Source organism: Brachycentrus maculatus, unplaced genomic scaffold, assembly GCF_059751285.1.
Source record: "Brachycentrus maculatus isolate JH-2025_06_01 unplaced genomic scaffold, ASM5975128v1 h1tg000195l, whole genome shotgun sequence".
Taxonomy (NCBI): Eukaryota; Metazoa; Arthropoda; class Insecta; order Trichoptera; family Brachycentridae; genus Brachycentrus; species Brachycentrus maculatus.
Window position 1 is genome coordinate 365,490 of NW_028280946.1, and position 18,325 is coordinate 383,814.

General features: G+C 34.0%; 2 protein-coding genes across 2 annotated transcripts; one reads left to right on the forward strand and one right to left on the reverse strand.

Annotated features, from left to right (window-relative positions):
- Positions 1–1,194: 1,194 nt before the first annotated feature.
- On the forward strand, positions 1,195–13,608 carry Mcm5 (Minichromosome maintenance 5). The gene is made up of 14 exons (XM_088262971.1): positions 1,195–1,459; positions 2,071–2,218; positions 2,848–2,955; positions 4,332–4,504; positions 5,505–5,583; positions 6,108–6,184; positions 6,641–6,725; positions 7,480–7,720; positions 8,180–8,373; positions 9,323–9,463; positions 10,701–10,877; positions 11,751–12,001; positions 12,162–12,304; positions 13,278–13,608. Exons 1-14 carry the CDS (start codon positions 1,305–1,307, stop codon positions 13,505–13,507), a joined length of 2,202 nt encoding a protein of 733 aa, XP_088119097.1. The 5' UTR covers positions 1,195–1,304; the 3' UTR covers positions 13,508–13,608.
- A 27-nt stretch (positions 13,609–13,635) lies between these two features.
- Positions 13,636–18,007, reverse strand: LOC148307680 (aldo-keto reductase family 1 member A1-like). The gene is made up of 5 exons (XM_088262972.1): positions 17,644–18,007; positions 17,280–17,447; positions 16,350–16,553; positions 15,203–15,453; positions 13,636–14,361 (listed from the first exon to the last, which is right to left on the reverse strand). The coding sequence occupies exons 1-5, from the start codon at positions 17,707–17,709 to the stop codon at positions 14,058–14,060; spliced, it is 993 nt and encodes a 330-aa protein (XP_088119098.1). The 5' UTR covers positions 17,710–18,007; the 3' UTR covers positions 13,636–14,057.
- Positions 18,008–18,325: the final 318 nt, after the last annotated feature.

An 18,325-nucleotide genomic window follows, 5' to 3' on the forward strand; every position in this document is an offset into this window, starting at 1 on the left:
AAATCTGAAGAACTCAAAATTAAGGGGAGTATTTAGCCCATTTACAATAAATTAATTTAGAAGTGCGAAAGGAATTACCCCAAACTAATTTACGAAGATTTACCAATCGTACTAACAGTAAACCGTGTATGAAAAAAATGACGTAAAGCGACACAGGGAAGCCTTGAAAAAGTAACCTATCCGGCATTTGACCTGTTCATTATGATTTCACCTGTTGCATGTTATTATTACTGCAATTTGAAAGGAAATATATGTCAAATACATTGTAAATTTTATACCAAGGATTAACGCCGAATATTAATATAAAAATACTAAACAGACGGGATTATTAATGTTCAACTTAGAGATAATGGAGTGATGAGTAATGACGCTTGACAAACCTAAATAATAAAATTAAAAAATAAAACAACTCTCGATAAATTTTGATATTTACTTCGAAATATAATCTGTAAGGGTTCGTTTTGAAGTCGGCGTTATCACAAACGTCAAAACAAATTAAAAATAATAACATACCTTCTAAAAACTCCTAAATTCCTCAATATTTCACCATGAGTGAAAACGGTGGACTAGTCATCAGGCGTAGTTAGCGGCCATTTGCAATTGTCCTTACTTTGCAACTCAGTTGCAGGAAAGACGCCCGGTTATTTTAGTAATTTGAGATTGAAATCCCATCACTTGTTTTAAAAATGTTTTTTAAATTATATTTTAGCTCCCTCCGCATTTAAATATAAACAGTGGCAATAATATTTTATGAAAATAATTGAAAAATTGATAATACAAAAAATAGGGGTTATGTTTACAGACATAAAACATAAATATACAAATTTCTTCTTCTTTTAACCCTTATTCGCACCCTATAGTGCATAGGGCACTGCCTCGCATTGACGCAGTGTTATCTTGATTGTTGCCTACATGGAAGGCAAGGTGATTACTCCTGCGCTTTACGAATCAGTCCAGGGTAATATAAAATAAATATTGTAAAACCACAAATATTTATTGGCATGGTAGCTAAATACGGTAACCATTTCATCACGGAGGCGGAAATGTATTTACATCTCACAAAAAGCAAACAAAGTCCAAGTAATTAAAACTAAAAGAGTCATAATTTGTAATAGAAAAAAAGGCATGTCACACTTTTAATGCATCTAAATATTTTCAATGCTGGCAATAAAGCAAAGCCATAAGGTTAATTCGCGCCAAAAAGTGTTTCGCTTCTCTACTGTCAAACGTTCCTTTCTCTGTTTGGAAACTTTCAACCCATTTTAATTGTATTTTTACATAAATTTCGTCATTCAACTTTCAAAATGGAAGGTTTTGATGATGCTGGAGTATTCTTCTCCGATAATTTCGCCGGGGAGGAAGATTCGAATGCGGCAAACATCAACCTTCAAGGAGTCAAGAAGAAGTTTAAAGAATTTATCAGGCAATTCCACGAGGGAAACTTTAACTATAAATACAGGTACATATCCTAGTTATTTACATTGAATCTGCAAATATCTCTGATAATGAGTACAGGCGGACCTCAACATTCGCACATGATTGGTTCCTGAAAATGTGTGCGAAAGTTAAATGTTCGAAAGTAGAGGGATGTAAAAAAAAAGATTAAAAACACCATAAATTTACTTAAAAATTTGCATTTATCAATAATTACTAAGTACATATTGAATAAAAGTTGAGTCAAGAGTTGTATTTTACTGTTTTTTTTTCTTTTCTTCATAGAGATTTCTGTAACATGAAGTACTATCATGGATCGCTCTACGCACTTGAGATATGCGTTCTCTATTGGGATCATATTCAATTTAGTACATACATAACACTTTTTACAGTATAGACTTGGTTCATATGCATTTCATATTGTGAAAGGAAATCAACCATACGGAAACAAAACATTTTTGCATTATTGCCAAGATAAAGTTTTTTTTTTTTATGTGCGAAATAACGAATTGTGCAAAAGTCGAATGTGCGAAAGATGAGGTCCACCTGTACAAATCCTAGTTATTTACATTGAATCTGCAAATATCTCTGACAATGAGTACTTCTGAATGAGAAAGATTTTTTGTTTTTTTTTAGAGATGCCTTAAAACGCCAATACAATCTCGGTCAATACTGGATCGAGATTAATATAGAAGATCTGTCGAGTTTTGATGAAATGTTGGCTGATAAGCTGTACAAACAACCAGCGGAACATTTGCCCATTTTAGAAGACGCAGCTAAAGAGGTCTGTCAAAAAACATCAGTTAAATCATGTCCACACCCTGTCTTTTGTTATTTTGTACAATTTATATAGCGCCATTTTAGTGAAATACTACCTCAAGTATCAGTGAACCACTGATCTACCAGCTAATACGTCTGGAATGCACAGCTTTAAATGCTCTAAAGCCGGATTATACATGGATTAATACGCAAGCAGAGTCTATAAACCCATTCGAAACAGGATTTTATCCTATATATTTTTTATAAATCGTTTTTTTTTTGAGAATGAGATAATTAAACATCATAATAACATGGTTACATCACCAAAGAAACTTTCCTAGTGGAGAGTTGTTTTACTTTTTATATTATTTTTTCATCTCAACATAGATGAAGAAGAATATAAAGATCTGGGCATTTACGGGGCTTACAACCGTCATAGGCTGGTTTAAGTGGTCACTTTACACACGTGTAACATTCACCAATTCTACCCATGGTTGACAACCACGCTACTCAAATTCTTGAAACTTTTATATAAATAATGTTCCAATTCGAAACATAGTGTTTGAATTCACTAGAAATTAAATTGAACTGGAGATTATCCAGATTTGTGAACAAGTATTTGGACACACTCAAAATGTCGTTTTACTTTTGTAGGTTGCTGATGAAATAACATCCCCGAGACCTGAAGGCGAAGAGAAAGTTGAGGATATTCAAGTTCTTCTTTCATCTGATGCTAATCCTGCTTCTTTGCGTGATATGAAGGTATACCAGATTTAAAAAAATATATATTTACTACTTCCTATGTGGAGAAAACCTTGATCGTTGAACAAAAATTTAAACGCATTCAAAATATTGTAAATGAAATAACCGGTCAAAATATGTATAACTTTAGTAAAAATTTAATATTATTTGTTCAAAGCACTTTCCTAGTGTGTAAAACAATTTAAAAAAGGAAAATGGTAGACATGGCTAGAGTGCTCAAGGTTCCATACCTATACTCTTATAAGCTTGTGTAAGTTGGACATACAAGCCCCTGGGTACTTGCACGATTCTCGAGAACAAATTTGAATGAGCAAATTGCAAATGCAGAAAAGATACTAAGTCAGAAGATCGAATGTATCATTTTGGGTTGAGCAGAATACAGTAAATCCCCCTATGACGTTGAGATAGGTACCGCATTATCGGAAGGAACATAATAGGGGGTTAATGTTTTAAATTGTGTTCTTACATTTTAGCAAGCGAAAATTACTGAAATGAGTCATTTTTAAATTGAAATACAATTAAAAAACATATACTCCCTATGAAGTTCTCTCCGATAACGCTGGACTTATCTCAATGTTGTTTACTATATATTGTATCATAATTTAAAAAAAAATACACTCATTTCTTTTATACAAGTACTTAGTTGACTGTTATAATGTTTCAAAATAATATTATTTCAATTAGAATATATTGTGAGCAAAAAAACTTTAACTCGAAAATATGCAATTTTGATTTAATGATGCATATTATGAAGTTTTCGACGTTCTAAAAACTGGCAAAATACACTAAGTAGATTGAAATGTCATATATATGTGGTTTTAAAAGTAAATTCAACTTTAAGCTTAATGATTGATTACTTACTTACTTATAACCCTTATCCGCACCCAATGGTGCATAGGGCACTGCATCGAATTGACGCAGTGTTATCTTAATCATTACTTTTTTCAAATTTATTGGCAAAGCACCCACTTTTGGGTGATACCTGCAAATTAATTATTACTTACACGAAGGCAAGATGATCACTCTTGCGCTTCAGGAACCAGTCCAGGGTAATATTAAATAAATATAACAGTGTAAAATCACTAATATTTATTTTCACCCCCCCCCCCTGGGAATCGAACCCGGAACCTCCAGCGCGGTAGCTAAGCACGCTGACCATTACACCATGGAGGCGGACATTAATAGTGGGTATTTTATTCAGACTAAAAGCTTTAAATAACAGGGATTATTCAAACAGGGATTTTAGAGTTAACGTTTTTTGCCTGTATACCCACGATATAATGTTCTGCTAAGAAAGGGTCAGATAAAATGCACTGATTTTTTTTTTCAATTAAAAAAACTGCATCTTACAGTCAGAAAAATAAAATTGTTTTCAGTCTGACACAGTTTCACGACTTGTGAAGATTCCCGGAATAATAGTATCGGCGTCCGGCATCAAGGCTAAGGCCACCAAGATATCTATCCAGTGCCGCTCCTGTAAGAACATTGTACCCAACCTGCCTGTCAAGCCCGGGCTCGAAGGGTACTTGATGCCGAGAAAATGCAACATGTAAGTTCTAAATGAGGTACTACTGTCTTACACTAGAATAGTTTTCAAATATTATAGGCGTTTATGTATTGAATGTTAAATCAAACACTGATTTTTTGAGTTTACTAAGTTGTATTTTATTGTTAAAAACACACAAAATAAATTTTGTGACAGTTGTTTCGCCTAGTTATGGCATTTTCAAACAAATGTCATTCGTTTGAAAATGCTTTAACTAGGCGAAACAATTGTCACAAAGTTAACTTTTATGTATTTTGTAACAATAAAATACAACTTAGTAGACTCAAAAAATCAGTGATTGATTTAACATTTAATACATTAATTAAAATGGAGTTCTAAATCTATAAATAAGTTATAGGTGTTCTCCGAGACCATTGCATATATTCTTCTTCTCCGACTTATTCCTCATTACTGAGGGTGACCTTAGTGGAAGTAATGACTCTTATCCAGTTATCCCTTGACTACGCTGCATGTAGCGCTCCACCGAGGTGCCTGCTGCTGACTTAACTTGATCAGTCCATTGTGTGGGGGATTTTCCTCTCCCTCTCTTCCCCTCCAGGCTATTGATCACAACCAGTCATTCCAGGCTATCCTCATTGCATTTATACAAGTTTCAAAAATGAATGCAATATGTGTGTTCAAAAATTGCTAGAATGGTGAATGTTACATAATTGTATAAATTGATCGCTAAAGCCAACCAAATGCCAGGTCATAAGCCCTGGGATGCTCAGGCTTCCATCTTCTTTTATAAAAAGAACGATAGATGTTGAAACACCTACAATATTAACATATCATCTGTAGGGTGAATAATCCGGTTTCTGATATAGTAAATAATATTAATAAATTAAAGTTTTCAATTATCTGAATAGCACATTAGGGTAACAAATTGTTTCAAATTTTTCTCCCGGCCCAAATTTGTACCAACCCTGAATAAGTGGGTGGCTACGTAAAAATTGTCCACATTTATTTGGCTTTATTTTGCGACATTTTTCATCCATTCCAGAGAGCAAACTGGTCGACCGAAATGTCCCCTGGACCCGTATTTCATAATTCCAGACAAATGTCACTGCGTTGATTACCAGGTAAAAATATTGTTTTAAATAAAATTGTTTAAATCATATGTTAGTACATTTGAAATTATAATCAATACATTATTATGCAGTATGTTTTAACACATTATGTGCTAAGCGTGCAGCAAGTTCATGCCTGAATAAAGGTTGTATTTAAAAATAATAAAAAAAACCTTATCACTGTTAAATGTTACTTTTTGCATGCGCCTAATATTTGTTCATTTTGTCAAAAAAAATTGTTGCATTCAAACCATTCCGCAAGTAACAATGTTTTGCATAGTATGTATAAATGTGTATATAGTATAAAAATATTATCACATACGCAGTTGTGATAATATTTTTTTGCGATCTTCATTAAAGATGTTTTTTTTTGTTATTATAAGACGCAAGCCTCTCTTTGCGTTGAGTTATGAAATAATGCACAGTAATAATAATTTCTTATTTTTTGTAATTATAATTTATTGAAGTCATGTTTTTATGTATTTTTTTTTAATTAGCTGTGAGTGTGTTAATATGTTTATTTTTTTATTATTTAGACTCTGAAGCTCCAAGAACTTCCCGAGAATATACCACAAGGAGAGATTCCGAGACATTTACAGCTTTACTGTGAAAGGTGAAAATCATTTATTAATCTTTTGCTAATATTTATGCATGATTCTTGTTTATAGCCGTCACATTTGTGACTGTAATGAAAACATTCCACTGAGCCTAATGATGCAATGCTGTCATGTAAATAGGTATTCCGAGACAATGGAATGTCCTCGAGATAATTTTAAAGAGAATTCAATAAGTTAGAACGCTTTCTATGTTTCTGAGCTAACAACTTTCCCTACTTGTGTGCTGTACCGGCTTGTCTATTGATGTGTAAGCTCAAATTTATATTCAGTTAACAGGACAGCACATTTCTCGTCTACGCCCATCCATCGTTTGCATTGAGCTCTAGTACCTAACGTATAAACTTTTATATGTTTCAACATAAAAATCATTGAATTAATTGATAACTCAAAGATAATATTGAATAAAGTTGCTAGTTATAATATTATAGTTCGTAATATTATAAATTTTTCAGATATTTGTGTGAGAGAGCGGTACCCGGCACCAGGGCTTGTATATTGGCCATATACTCAATAAAGAAGGTGTCGCATGTGAGCCGAGTAAGTATATTTAACTTTTCAACCCGTTTATAACTTAATTTAAACAAATGTGTTACATTGCCAAGTTTAAAATTATATTTGTCCTTGCAGTTGACAAAAATGCATGCTATTCTAAATTAATTTTAAAAAATTCACATGAATCAAATCAAAATTGATTGAAGCTGGATATGTAATATACTGGCCATAAGATATTAGATTAGAAGCATAATAAAGACAGATTATTTGCTTCTTTAAAAAAAAACTACAGTTTTTCCTTCTCTAGGTATATTTCAAATGATTTTTTTGTTATTTATTGTTTTGGCATTCACTTTGTGGTAAGACATGATTAAATTAAAAATAAAACACGGGGGGTATTGAAAATATGTTTTTTTTTTTTATAATGAAAATCACGATCAATTGTAGATGACATTTTTTGCATAAAAAACCTAAATGGAGGTGAATGTATAAATTGGGAGTGTTGGAATTTAAAAAAAATTTAATTTCTGTAAATTTTTTAATGATTTAACAAAATAAAACAAACCAACAAAAACATAAAAACTGCGCTTAAACGATGATTGTGAATATTGTCAACAAAAAAAAAGCTTTACAGATTAAGTTAAAAATCTAATGGCAGGATATTTTTGACGTAAACTTACTACGTACCTCTACTGCCTACCCTAATTAATGCTCTGTGCACGCCACTGTCTGTAGGTACATCTCAATGATCATTATGATCTCTAAAATGAAATGTTGCTAATTGTGTGTAATATTCCAGCGCGAGGGTAAAGAGAAGGCCATTGTGGGCGTGCGCTCGGCATATCTGCGCGTGGTGGGCATCAAGGTGGATGGGGAGGGGTTGGGCACGGTGAGCCAGCCTGTCTCCGCTGCTGAGGAGGAGCAGTTCCGGCGCCTGGCCGCCTCGCCAGACATATACGAGCGCGTGGCCACCTCAATCGCGCCCAGCATCTTCGGGGCCAAAGACATCAAGAAAGCCATCGCCTGCCTGCTGTTTGGAGGTAACGATAAATTCAGCCAATAATGTTACTCCGTATCAACATTTATGAAAGTGCTGTAAGCAAAGCCACTTGTTTGAAACAAAGTTGATGATATATTTGGAAAGCGCGACTGGTATTATTAAGTCAATCTTCTTTATTATAGTTGTCTGAACTTGATATGAATCATCCGGCTGTCCAAACTCAAAACACAGTAAGGGACATTTTTTTGTAGTATGTACAAAAAAATGTCCCTTACTGTGTTTTGAGTTTGGACAGCCGATCTATCATACCTATTTATATTGAAGAAGATAAAAGTCTGTGCATTCCAGGGCTTACGACCTGGTATTTGGCTGGCTTAAGCGATCACTTTATACCCGAGATAACTATAATATTGACATCTCATCCGTAGGTAGGGTCAATAATCCAGTGTCTGATATAGAAAAAATATATTAATATTATTTTTCAATATTGTTTCTTAAGGTGCCAGAAAACGTCTTCCCGATGGGTTGACCCGGAGAGGCGACATCAACGTTCTGCTGCTTGGTGACCCCGGTACTGCTAAGTCGCAGCTGCTGAAGTTTGTTGAGAAGGTGTCTCCCATCGGTGTGTACACCTCGGGGAAGGGTTCTAGTGCTGCCGGTTTGACCGCATCCGTTATCAGGGATCCCGCTACAGTGAGTTTCACTTTTGCATAGTTATTGCACAAAAACAAATGATGAAGTAAAAATTTTGCTTAATTTTTACAATACCTCAAGAGGTTTGTAAAAATTGTAGTGCCCAAGATACAGAAACTAGTATGAGTATGGGTATTTAAAAAAAAAAAACGAATAACCCGCAAAGCCTCTACTTTAGAGGCTTGTCTGCAGGTAGGATAGGAATGGTAAATGTGAAAAATACCTCACAAACACCAAGTCGAGTTTCGCAGTCGAGCGTCCACCCAACTATGCCACGGCGCCTGTCAATGCAACTGTATACAACCCCGAGTGGCATAACCATTATTGCTTTTCTCCTTTTCCTTATTCCTTTTTTCACTCCATTTACTTTCCTATATAAAAGTGTCATTTATCCTGAACTTCTTCACTTATGTTTTACGCATCCCATTAAATAAATTCCACTCATAGGAGTGGCTTCACCCAAAAATCTGCAGCACAGGACTGATCACCTTGCGTCATATAATTAATGATAATGTTAACTCTGTGTCAATTTACACAGTGCCCATATCATCATCTGGGTGCGGATAGAAGTTAAAGAATCTTATATGTATAAACTGTAAGTTATTTTCTCAAATAAAAATAACAACAAAATATATTGATGGCTTCTCTTTGGACTATATTATGAACTGGGACAAAATGATATGATGACTGGGATTTTAGTATAAACCTTTAATCTGGGACAAATCTGGTCATATAGTCCTATAGTCCTATGAATGAGGGACAAATTTATATCAAATAATCTGATTTTATAGTTACTTTTTTGGTCTATTTCGGTCTATTTTGCAAAACCCAATTCAGCTCCTCATATGTCGAAATAGACCGGAGTGGCGAAGGAGGTGTCATTTGTTGCTGCTGACCAATCCACAGGACAAAAGAAGAAGATAGTTGCTAACATATTTATGTTTTGCAGCGAAATTTTGTGATGGAAGGTGGCGCCATGGTACTGGCAGATGGTGGAGTGGTGTGTATCGACGAGTTTGACAAGATGAGGGAGGATGACCGAGTGGCCATCCATGAGGCTATGGAGCAACAGACTATCTCCATAGCTAAGGTAAACAATAATCAACTTATATAATAAAATGCCTTTTAGTTCAATCCGCCTTTTAGTTCAATCTTTTGTCTGCCTCCGTAGTGTAATGGTCAGCGCGCTCGGCTACTGTTCTGGAGGTCCCGGGTTAGATTCCCAGAGGGGCGTCTAATAAATTTAAAAATGATTTTTTCACTCTAATATTTATTCAATATTACCCTGGACTGGTACCTGAAGCGGAGGGCTGATCACCTTTCTTTCGTGTGTTAACGATCAAGATAACACTGCGTTTATATGATGCAGTGACCTATGCACCATTGGGGTGCGGATAAGGGTTCGAATTAGTTCAATCTGTGCTTTATTATAAAAATTTAAAAAATTCTTAAAACATTGTTGGCAGGCTGTTTTTTCATCAACCCTGACTCTAATTAATATACTAATAAACTTATTATGTAGTATACTAGAGTTGTATACTAATCACAAGTAACTGCAAACCCAACTCCGATCTGTACAATGTTTTTTGGCGTCTCGCACTGTTCCAAAAGTAAGCAAATAGAACACTTATAAGTGTCTCTGTACCCGCTCTGTACCAGCAATATATTAAAGACGCTTTTAAGCTTACCCATAATAAATAACCAACTAAGTTTAACTTCAAGTCCACTTTTTAAAATATTCCCATTGTGATTCATTTGTCTTCTTTCTCTCTTTCATAATTTTACTTTTGTATAAATGTCAGGCTGTAATAATTTTATTTTAATGATCTGATGATTGAATAATTATTCCGAAACCGGTAGTCACAAATTAGTGTTTCTTAATGCGGTATTTATTACATTAAGTAAACAATGAATGAAAAAGAGAGTATTACGCTTTTGAGCGTTTCCCCCTAAGGATGTGTTAACATTCAAGACTATTACCATAGAACGGGGCTACTTGAACTTTGATGTGTTACTCGAGCCCAGTACAAAAAAAAATTAGATCTGTATTTGGTCTACAATAATGAACTTATCGACATGACTCATTGTTTCCCTGACAGGTGACACTTATTGTCACGATATGTTCATTATTGTAGACCAAATACAGATTTTTTTTTTGTACTGGGCTCAAGTAACACATCAAAGTTCAAGTAGCCCCGTTCTAAGGTACTTAACTCTGCAGGGATAATTTTTTAAGAGAAAGTTCAATGTCTTCCAGACCCAAAGGTGACGTATTAGAAGGGTTCTACTGTAATAACTTGATTGTATTGAATGCCATAATATTTCAGGCTGGTATAACTACAACTCTGAACTCGCGCTGCTCAGTTTTGGCAGCAGCTAACTCCATATTTGGGCGCTGGGACGACACAAAGGGAGAGGAGAATATTGACTTCATGCCGACCATTCTGTCTCGATTCGACATGATCTTCATCGTGAAGGATGAGCATGACCAGAACCGAGATATGGTAAAGTTTTACTTAGATTTCTTAAAAGGGTGGGCAAGCTTGCTGGCAATTGTGCTTCTTAAAGATTGTTTTGACATTGGTTTTAAACCTATGAGTACCCTGATTTTTAGTTGTTTAGCTTTTAAAAAAATTCCATCAAAAAACATCTAAAATGAGGAATAAAACATTCTAGAATGTTAAAAGCTAGCTTTGAATTATCTTATTTATTGTAACTGCAGACAGTTGGTAGAATCCCATATTGAATTGTTGGGTAGTATATCCAAAATTAAACGAGGGTTATTGGATTGAATTCTACATTTATTTATGTATATGTTAATGCGTGATGCGTTTCGTCTTATTGTTACGTTAAACAATAAACCTTGTTTAATTTTGGACATACATATTACCCAACCCTTTGAATTGTCTACCAAAATAAAAAGATAAGTACCTGTTCCAGAATTATGTTAACATAATAAGCTATATAAAAATCATCACTTAATAGCAAACAAGAAAAAGTAATGATTAAGGTCGCGTGGTTAGTATCGCGGACCCTTGAGTCAGAGTTTCTGGGTTCGAACCCAAAAAGACAGGTTCAGCCACAATTTGATACCTATTTTTAATGATGAGCCACTTAAGGTGGGGACTGACCGGAGTAATTTCGTCGTAATGTAACACACAAGCATTCGTATAGTCAGTACAGCGAGCCGAGCTCGTTCCGCATACTCCATTCAAAGTCGGATGCTCGCCGCGAATGTTACGTTATGACAAAATGCTCCGGTGGCTCACAGAAATTGTATGAAATTGAAGTATTTTTGTAAATTATAAAAACACAAATATTTCTCTTTTTAATTTTAAATTAAAATTATAAATAAATTATACATTGATGATTTGCAGACTTTGGCTAAGCACATAATGGCGGTGCACATGAACGCCAACCAGGCGGCGGAGGAGAAGGCGGGGCCCGAGGGGGAGATCCCCCTGGGGGTGCTGCGTCGTTTGGTGGGCTACTGCCGGGCGCGCTGCGGGCCGCGCCTGTCGGCCAGCGCGGGTGAGAAACTGCGCAGCCGCTACGTGCTCATGCGCAGCGGCACCCTCGCCCAGGAGAAGGCCACCGAGAAGCGGCTGTCCATTCCCATCACCGTAAGGTATGTCACCTGTAATCGCTTTATTAATATGGGTGATTTTCACTTGCTAGAACATCCGAAATGAAAACTCTGCGACCCATATTAGGTAAAACTCTCCAAGTTGTTATGTTGTGATATGTTCGAAAATAATATTAAATAAAGCAATGATTTCCTTTTTTAGACAACTGGAAGCCATTATCCGTATATCTGAGTCTCTGGCCAAGATGCAGCTGCAACCGTTTGCTACAGAAACTCATGTAAATGAAGCTCTCCGCCTTTTCCAAGTGTCGACCCTGGATGCAGCCATGTCCGGCAGCTTAGCAGGTACTATTAACCTACTTACTTCAGCCTTTTTCTTGTGTCCATTATTGAACAAAGGCCTCCCTCTTGGACTTCCACAGTTCTCAGTTGGACGCGACTCTCTTCTAGTGCAGGCCTGCCACTTTTTTAATATCATCGGACCATCTTATCTGGGGCCTACCCACGCTTCTGTGTCCTGTTCTAGGCCTCTAGTCAAGCACCTTTTTTGTCCATCTTAGAATAGATGGAAGAAAAAGGTGTTCTTTACTTGTATTTAACTGATTTACCATTGTAGACCAAAGCTTTCCAAATTCAATGAAGTATTGATTCATTTTAGACTGATAACTTTGGGTTAATATGGTGAGAGAGCTTATTAATTCAAATAAAAATTTGAATTTTGTTATAAAATATTTGATGATTCGAAAAAGTTGAAAATAATACAAAATAGAGTGCTGTCCAAAATTTAAAAAATATGCATTTTTCATTCAAATATTTTAAATCGATTATCATTCCTATATTGCTGACCAGCTAAGTTCTTTTTTTTTAAATGATGGAGTAAGTACCATTTATCATTTATTATACCATTTATTATTTCATATTATGTTGATAATCTTTGCCAAGCATCAATTTGTAAAATATAAGAGAGTGGATGATTTTTTTGCTTCTTGAATTTTGAATCAATGACATTTTACTGCAGTATGGTATTTCGAGAAAAAACATGTATTGGCATCTCAACGTAGATAAAGAATATGGAAGACTGGACTTATAAACCCAAATACATAACCTAGACTTTCATATTCTTCATCTATGTTGAGATGTCAATATAAATAACTTCTAAGTAGACAAACCCAGATTTGTGAGCAAAGATACTCAAAATATTGTGTATTGAAAATGTATCCCTACAACAAAATGAAACAACTCTCTTATTAAGGATAGTGTTTTTTTTTTAATGTTAAATAAGACATGTTTATACGTATTAATATATTTTTGTAACTAGGAGCGGAAGGTTTCACAACAGATGAAGATCACGAAACCCTGTCTCGTATTGAAAAGCAGCTGAAGCGAAGATTCGCTGTTGGGTCCCAGGTCTCGGAGCAGAACATCATCCAGGACTTCCTCCGCCAGAAGTATCCCGAGCGCTCCATCCTCAAGGTCATCCACACCATGATACGGCGAGGGGAGCTTCAGCACCGCATGCAGAGAAAGATGCTGTACCGACTCTCATAACAAACTACTTATTACGCCCTGTGAATCTTATTGGTATTTCTTTTCTTTATCAACTAATATGTAACATACAAAATGTGAATTAATAAACAATTATTTTTTTATTTCTTATTTGTTTTATTTAGATGTACAAAAAATATTTAATCCAAGATATTCGTCATTCAGAGTTCAATTCCTGTTAATTTTTTTTTATAAACAGTAAAAAAAGAATACAAATTTCTTCATTGCAATAATTTTCAGTAAAATCTAATCAATTGGAACAATGATAATTCAAATTACACCCCAATTTTCAAAAATATACTACTAAACTCTGATCCCTTTGATGTTTCTTTCATATAAATCATTGAATAATTTTAATTTTGAAAAAAATACTAAAATTTCGAGATAAAATTACAAAAATAATTAGTTACAATTGTATTTAAAATGATCAAAGTTTTGTATAAAACCACCCTTAAAAAACTCAGTGTAATTGTATGTTTCGAATTAAAAAGTTTGAACTGTAGTGAAAAATGAAGAACAAAACCTGGCTGACAGTATGAGCATATGTTTTATTTCATTGTTGAACAGGGAACGGATATTGCGGGTGGTTTTGGACTCCCTTCCAGAAAAGAAAGTCAATAATTCTTCCTCCTTCTCCCTTATCCAGTTTCTTGAGTGAGTCCATTTCTTCACTGCTAAGTTCAAAGTCAAATAACTCCATGTTTTGTTTGATCCTCTCTGGATTTGAACTCTTGGGGATGACCACAATGTTCTGCTGCACTAGGAACCTTAACAATATTTGTGAAGAGGATTTCTTGTGACTGACTGCTAAAGCTTGTACTGTCGGGTGTTCTATAAGATTGGGGCAGTTTTGCAGCCTGAAAAACACATAATTAACAAAATCCTTAGCATTCATTATTCACTTTGTTTATTACCACTTGAAACAGGAAAAGATTATCATAAAAATGTTTTCTTTAGCTGGTCACTGTGAATTGCGAGTGAACAACTACAGAGTAATTACATTAGTATATGTATTGTATGATTTTGTTATTTCATTATTGGTGAATTTATTTTAATTGTCATTCAAGCAATTCAAATTTAATTAAATACATACAGGGTGGACACCGCAGTAATAAAAAACGCGCTAAGAGTGTCAGAAAAGAAGGCTCTAAGGAGCATATCTAGCAAGAGTCTACGAGATAGAATAAGGAACACAAGGATAAGAGAAATATGCAAGTTCCAAGACGTCGTTAGGTGGGGAAGAAGACAATGGTATGTGAGAAGAATGGAACCATCCAGACTGCCCACATTGCTATAGAATATATGTTTGATGGATACAGAATATGTATATATACATAATTGGAAAAACATCTTATAAAATTGAAAAGTCAAATTATAATTAGGATTAGTTTCGAGATTGATAGAAAAATAGAATACTGTTTTACAGGAGGTATTATTCCTTACAATAATATCAAAAAATCTCTTAAAATACCATTATTTGTTATCATGAAAGTACTTATTTTTAAAGAATAAAACATGACTGCTTATTTATATTTTATCATGAAAAATTAAATTCATTTATCACCTGGTAAAAAATAATACTTTGTAGATGTATTTTTTTATTATTATTACTAACCTATTATATTAAAAATATTGCTGTTTATTTTATCGCAAGTTTTCATGAGAAAGTACTTAAATTATGATATGTATCATACATACCCATATTTGTATTTTGTTTCAAAGTGTTTTTGCGCCCCTGGGCTTCCCAGCGGACTATAGGCGGTCAAAACAATGTGTCTCTTGTCACAATATGCTCGCAGCATTGCCTGCTGAAGATAAATATGACACTCCACCTGCAGTACTTGTGGTTTGACCGTGGCAACATTGTAAATTGCCTCAATTTGGTTCTCATTAAAGTTAGAGAGTCCAATATTTTTAGCAAGGCCCATTTCTTTAACTGCCTCCATCGCCTGTAAGCATTGAGTGTTTATGTTTTAATTACAGTGAAACCTCTATCTATCATTTTTCAAGGGACCTAGTCAAATAAACTATGAATGGAAGATTAAGAGGTTAATACACTAGGAGATACGATCGAGTAAAGATACCGTCCTTCCAATCTGCGTAACCATTGGTAGGTTAAAATTCTAAGAAAAATGTGTATGTTTTAAAAAAAATACAAATCTTAATAGAGCCAAAAAAATATTCAAGTTTATTGTATTGTGAGTAATATGTGATCGACATTTGTTTTTTTTACTGTTTTATTTCCGTAAGTCAACAGTATATTTTCGGCTTTGCGAATGATAATTTTTTCGGCATCAGTTTTTGAATATGCGTAGAAGAAAGTTTTCAATCTTTCAAAGAGTGCGCATGCTTCTGAAAATAAAGGTACAGGCAGCGGCTCCTCTTCATCATTATATGAACCTCTTCTGCTGTCTCTGTCAACCTTGCGTCACACAAGCTTTCAATAGTTTCTATCCCACACATTGAAATATTTTCGTCAAATGTAACAAAATTGAGAAGCATGAAAAAAAACACATAAAATATATCAAATATGCAGCTTAATTCAAACGATGAATGCGGTGAAATTGTGATAGAGAAACGATTGATGTGATCTATTTTTTAGATAGATAGATAGATAAAGGTTTCACTGTATTTGTATTTATGATTTGAAATTCATCTTAGAGACTTACACCAGCATTCAGATCAAGTTTTAGGACAATTGATATGAGTCATATTTTCAGGGTTAAAATTAAAATGGAAAATTGACTCAGCTGGAATTTTGGACCAAAACAATCATATAGAAAATAATTTATATACATAAAATTATCATACAATATTAGTAGTCTGATATTAAAATATTAGACACCTTCCATAATTCTATGTGGTCCGTCTTGACATCCAAACAAAAGTCTCCATTTTCGTGAACTTTAGGAGCCATTGTCTCTTCATTATTTTCAAATCCAAATGGCACATGAATTAAGTAAAGATCCACATAGGATAAATTCAATTTTTTCAAAGATAATCTCAAGAATTTTTCTACATCTGATGCTCTATTTCCAATGTGAGGAAGCTGTAACAGAATAACGAGTACATATGAATATTAAAGCTGGAATACTTTAAGGAATTACATTTACAGAACCAAACTGCTTTAATATTTTATTTACACTTAAATTGAATAACAAACATAAGTTTTTTTTTCTTCTTTTCGTTGTGATATTAGATTAACCTCTTGAAGAGTGTAGAAGGGTCTTATCGTCTTAATAAAATTACTCCCAAAGGAGCATGAATGAGGTGTTTCATTCCTTCTCATAATTCAAAAATGGTGTCAAATTTATTTCAAAATATGACTTGTAGTGACATCTGTTGTTGTGACTTCTTCGCATGGTTTTTTAAGTTTTAGTGTGATTGTCAGTAATACCAACTTGACAACTAAATATTTTTTAAACCCATTTGCTTTGGAAAAAACTATGAAGTTACTAAAACCGTCTTTCAGCTATGTCACATTTTATCTTGTGAACTCCATGATCAGGATTAAGTTTTAATAAAAATGAGAGTCCATTTATGTTTAACTAACTAACCATCACCCCGCCTCTTTACAGGGGTAGACAAAGAGAAAAGAATGCCACACCAATCTGTCTTTTCAAACAATTTTCGCCTTTTCCACATTCGTGCATCTCCTCATACATACCCGCTTATTATTTTAAATCACACCTTAACACACCCAAGTATTTGAAATAATTAATGTACTTGAAATGCCAAGATTTCTCTGAAGTTAAAAATAAAATAAAATTATTACCTTGGTGGTTATAAATAATTCACTCCTCTCTCCCTTCTTTTCGTCTAACCACAACTTTAATGCACGTCCAATGGCATCTTCATTATTATAATTAAATGCTGTATCTATTAGCCTGTATCCCAAATCTAAAGCATTTTTTATTGCCAATTCTATTTCTTCTGGTTTGGCCTGAAATAAAACATAATTTTTATCAAAACTTAGTAAAACATGTGTGGAAAGAATACATGTCTTTCATAATTTATTATTATATTGTTTTTTATTGTTATATTGTTATTTATTACACAATTGTTTATTGCCATTGATCAATTTAAAAATATTACAAGTAAAGATTTTTTTCTCTATAATAAAGGCTTTTAAATTATACCTGCCATGTTCCTAAACCAATCAGTGGTATTTTTGCTTTTGTTTCACTTAAATTGACAGTTTTCATATTGAATCAATATGAAACTTTTAAATACACATTATGAACATTGGCAAAAATTCAAGATGAAAGACTATTTTTAGAACTGTTTGCTCCTCATAATGTAATATTAATAAACATTGAAAACACTGTTTGGAAATAAGCAGATAGGCGACGCACACTTATTTTATTTAAAAAATTATGCAAGTGATCCTGGAGAATGATACATATTATTTCAATATAAGTTTTTATTCTTCTTTATTCCATTGAATTTTCTCAACAAATTCAAAAATACCGCTATCCATTACATCTTAATGTTACCATCACTAATAAAATGTCAAGCTTTTGACAGTTTTGTTTGGTAGTCCAGTGCCTTCTATATCTTTACTCGTGCTTCAGTTTAATAATAGAACATGGCCCCTCCCTCCAGGACTACGAATAAATTCGCGAATTGAATGGTGAGCCACTCGGTTTGTTTAATGGTCATTATAAATTTCTGAAAATACAGAAAGTTGAATTATTATTTTTTCGCCATATGCAGTTACATCACACTACTATCGAAATTAGTAAACAAACCGTAAAGCTTACTAGTGTGGACCAAGTATAAATAGTTGACAGGTATGGTAAGAGTGTAAATATGGCTTAC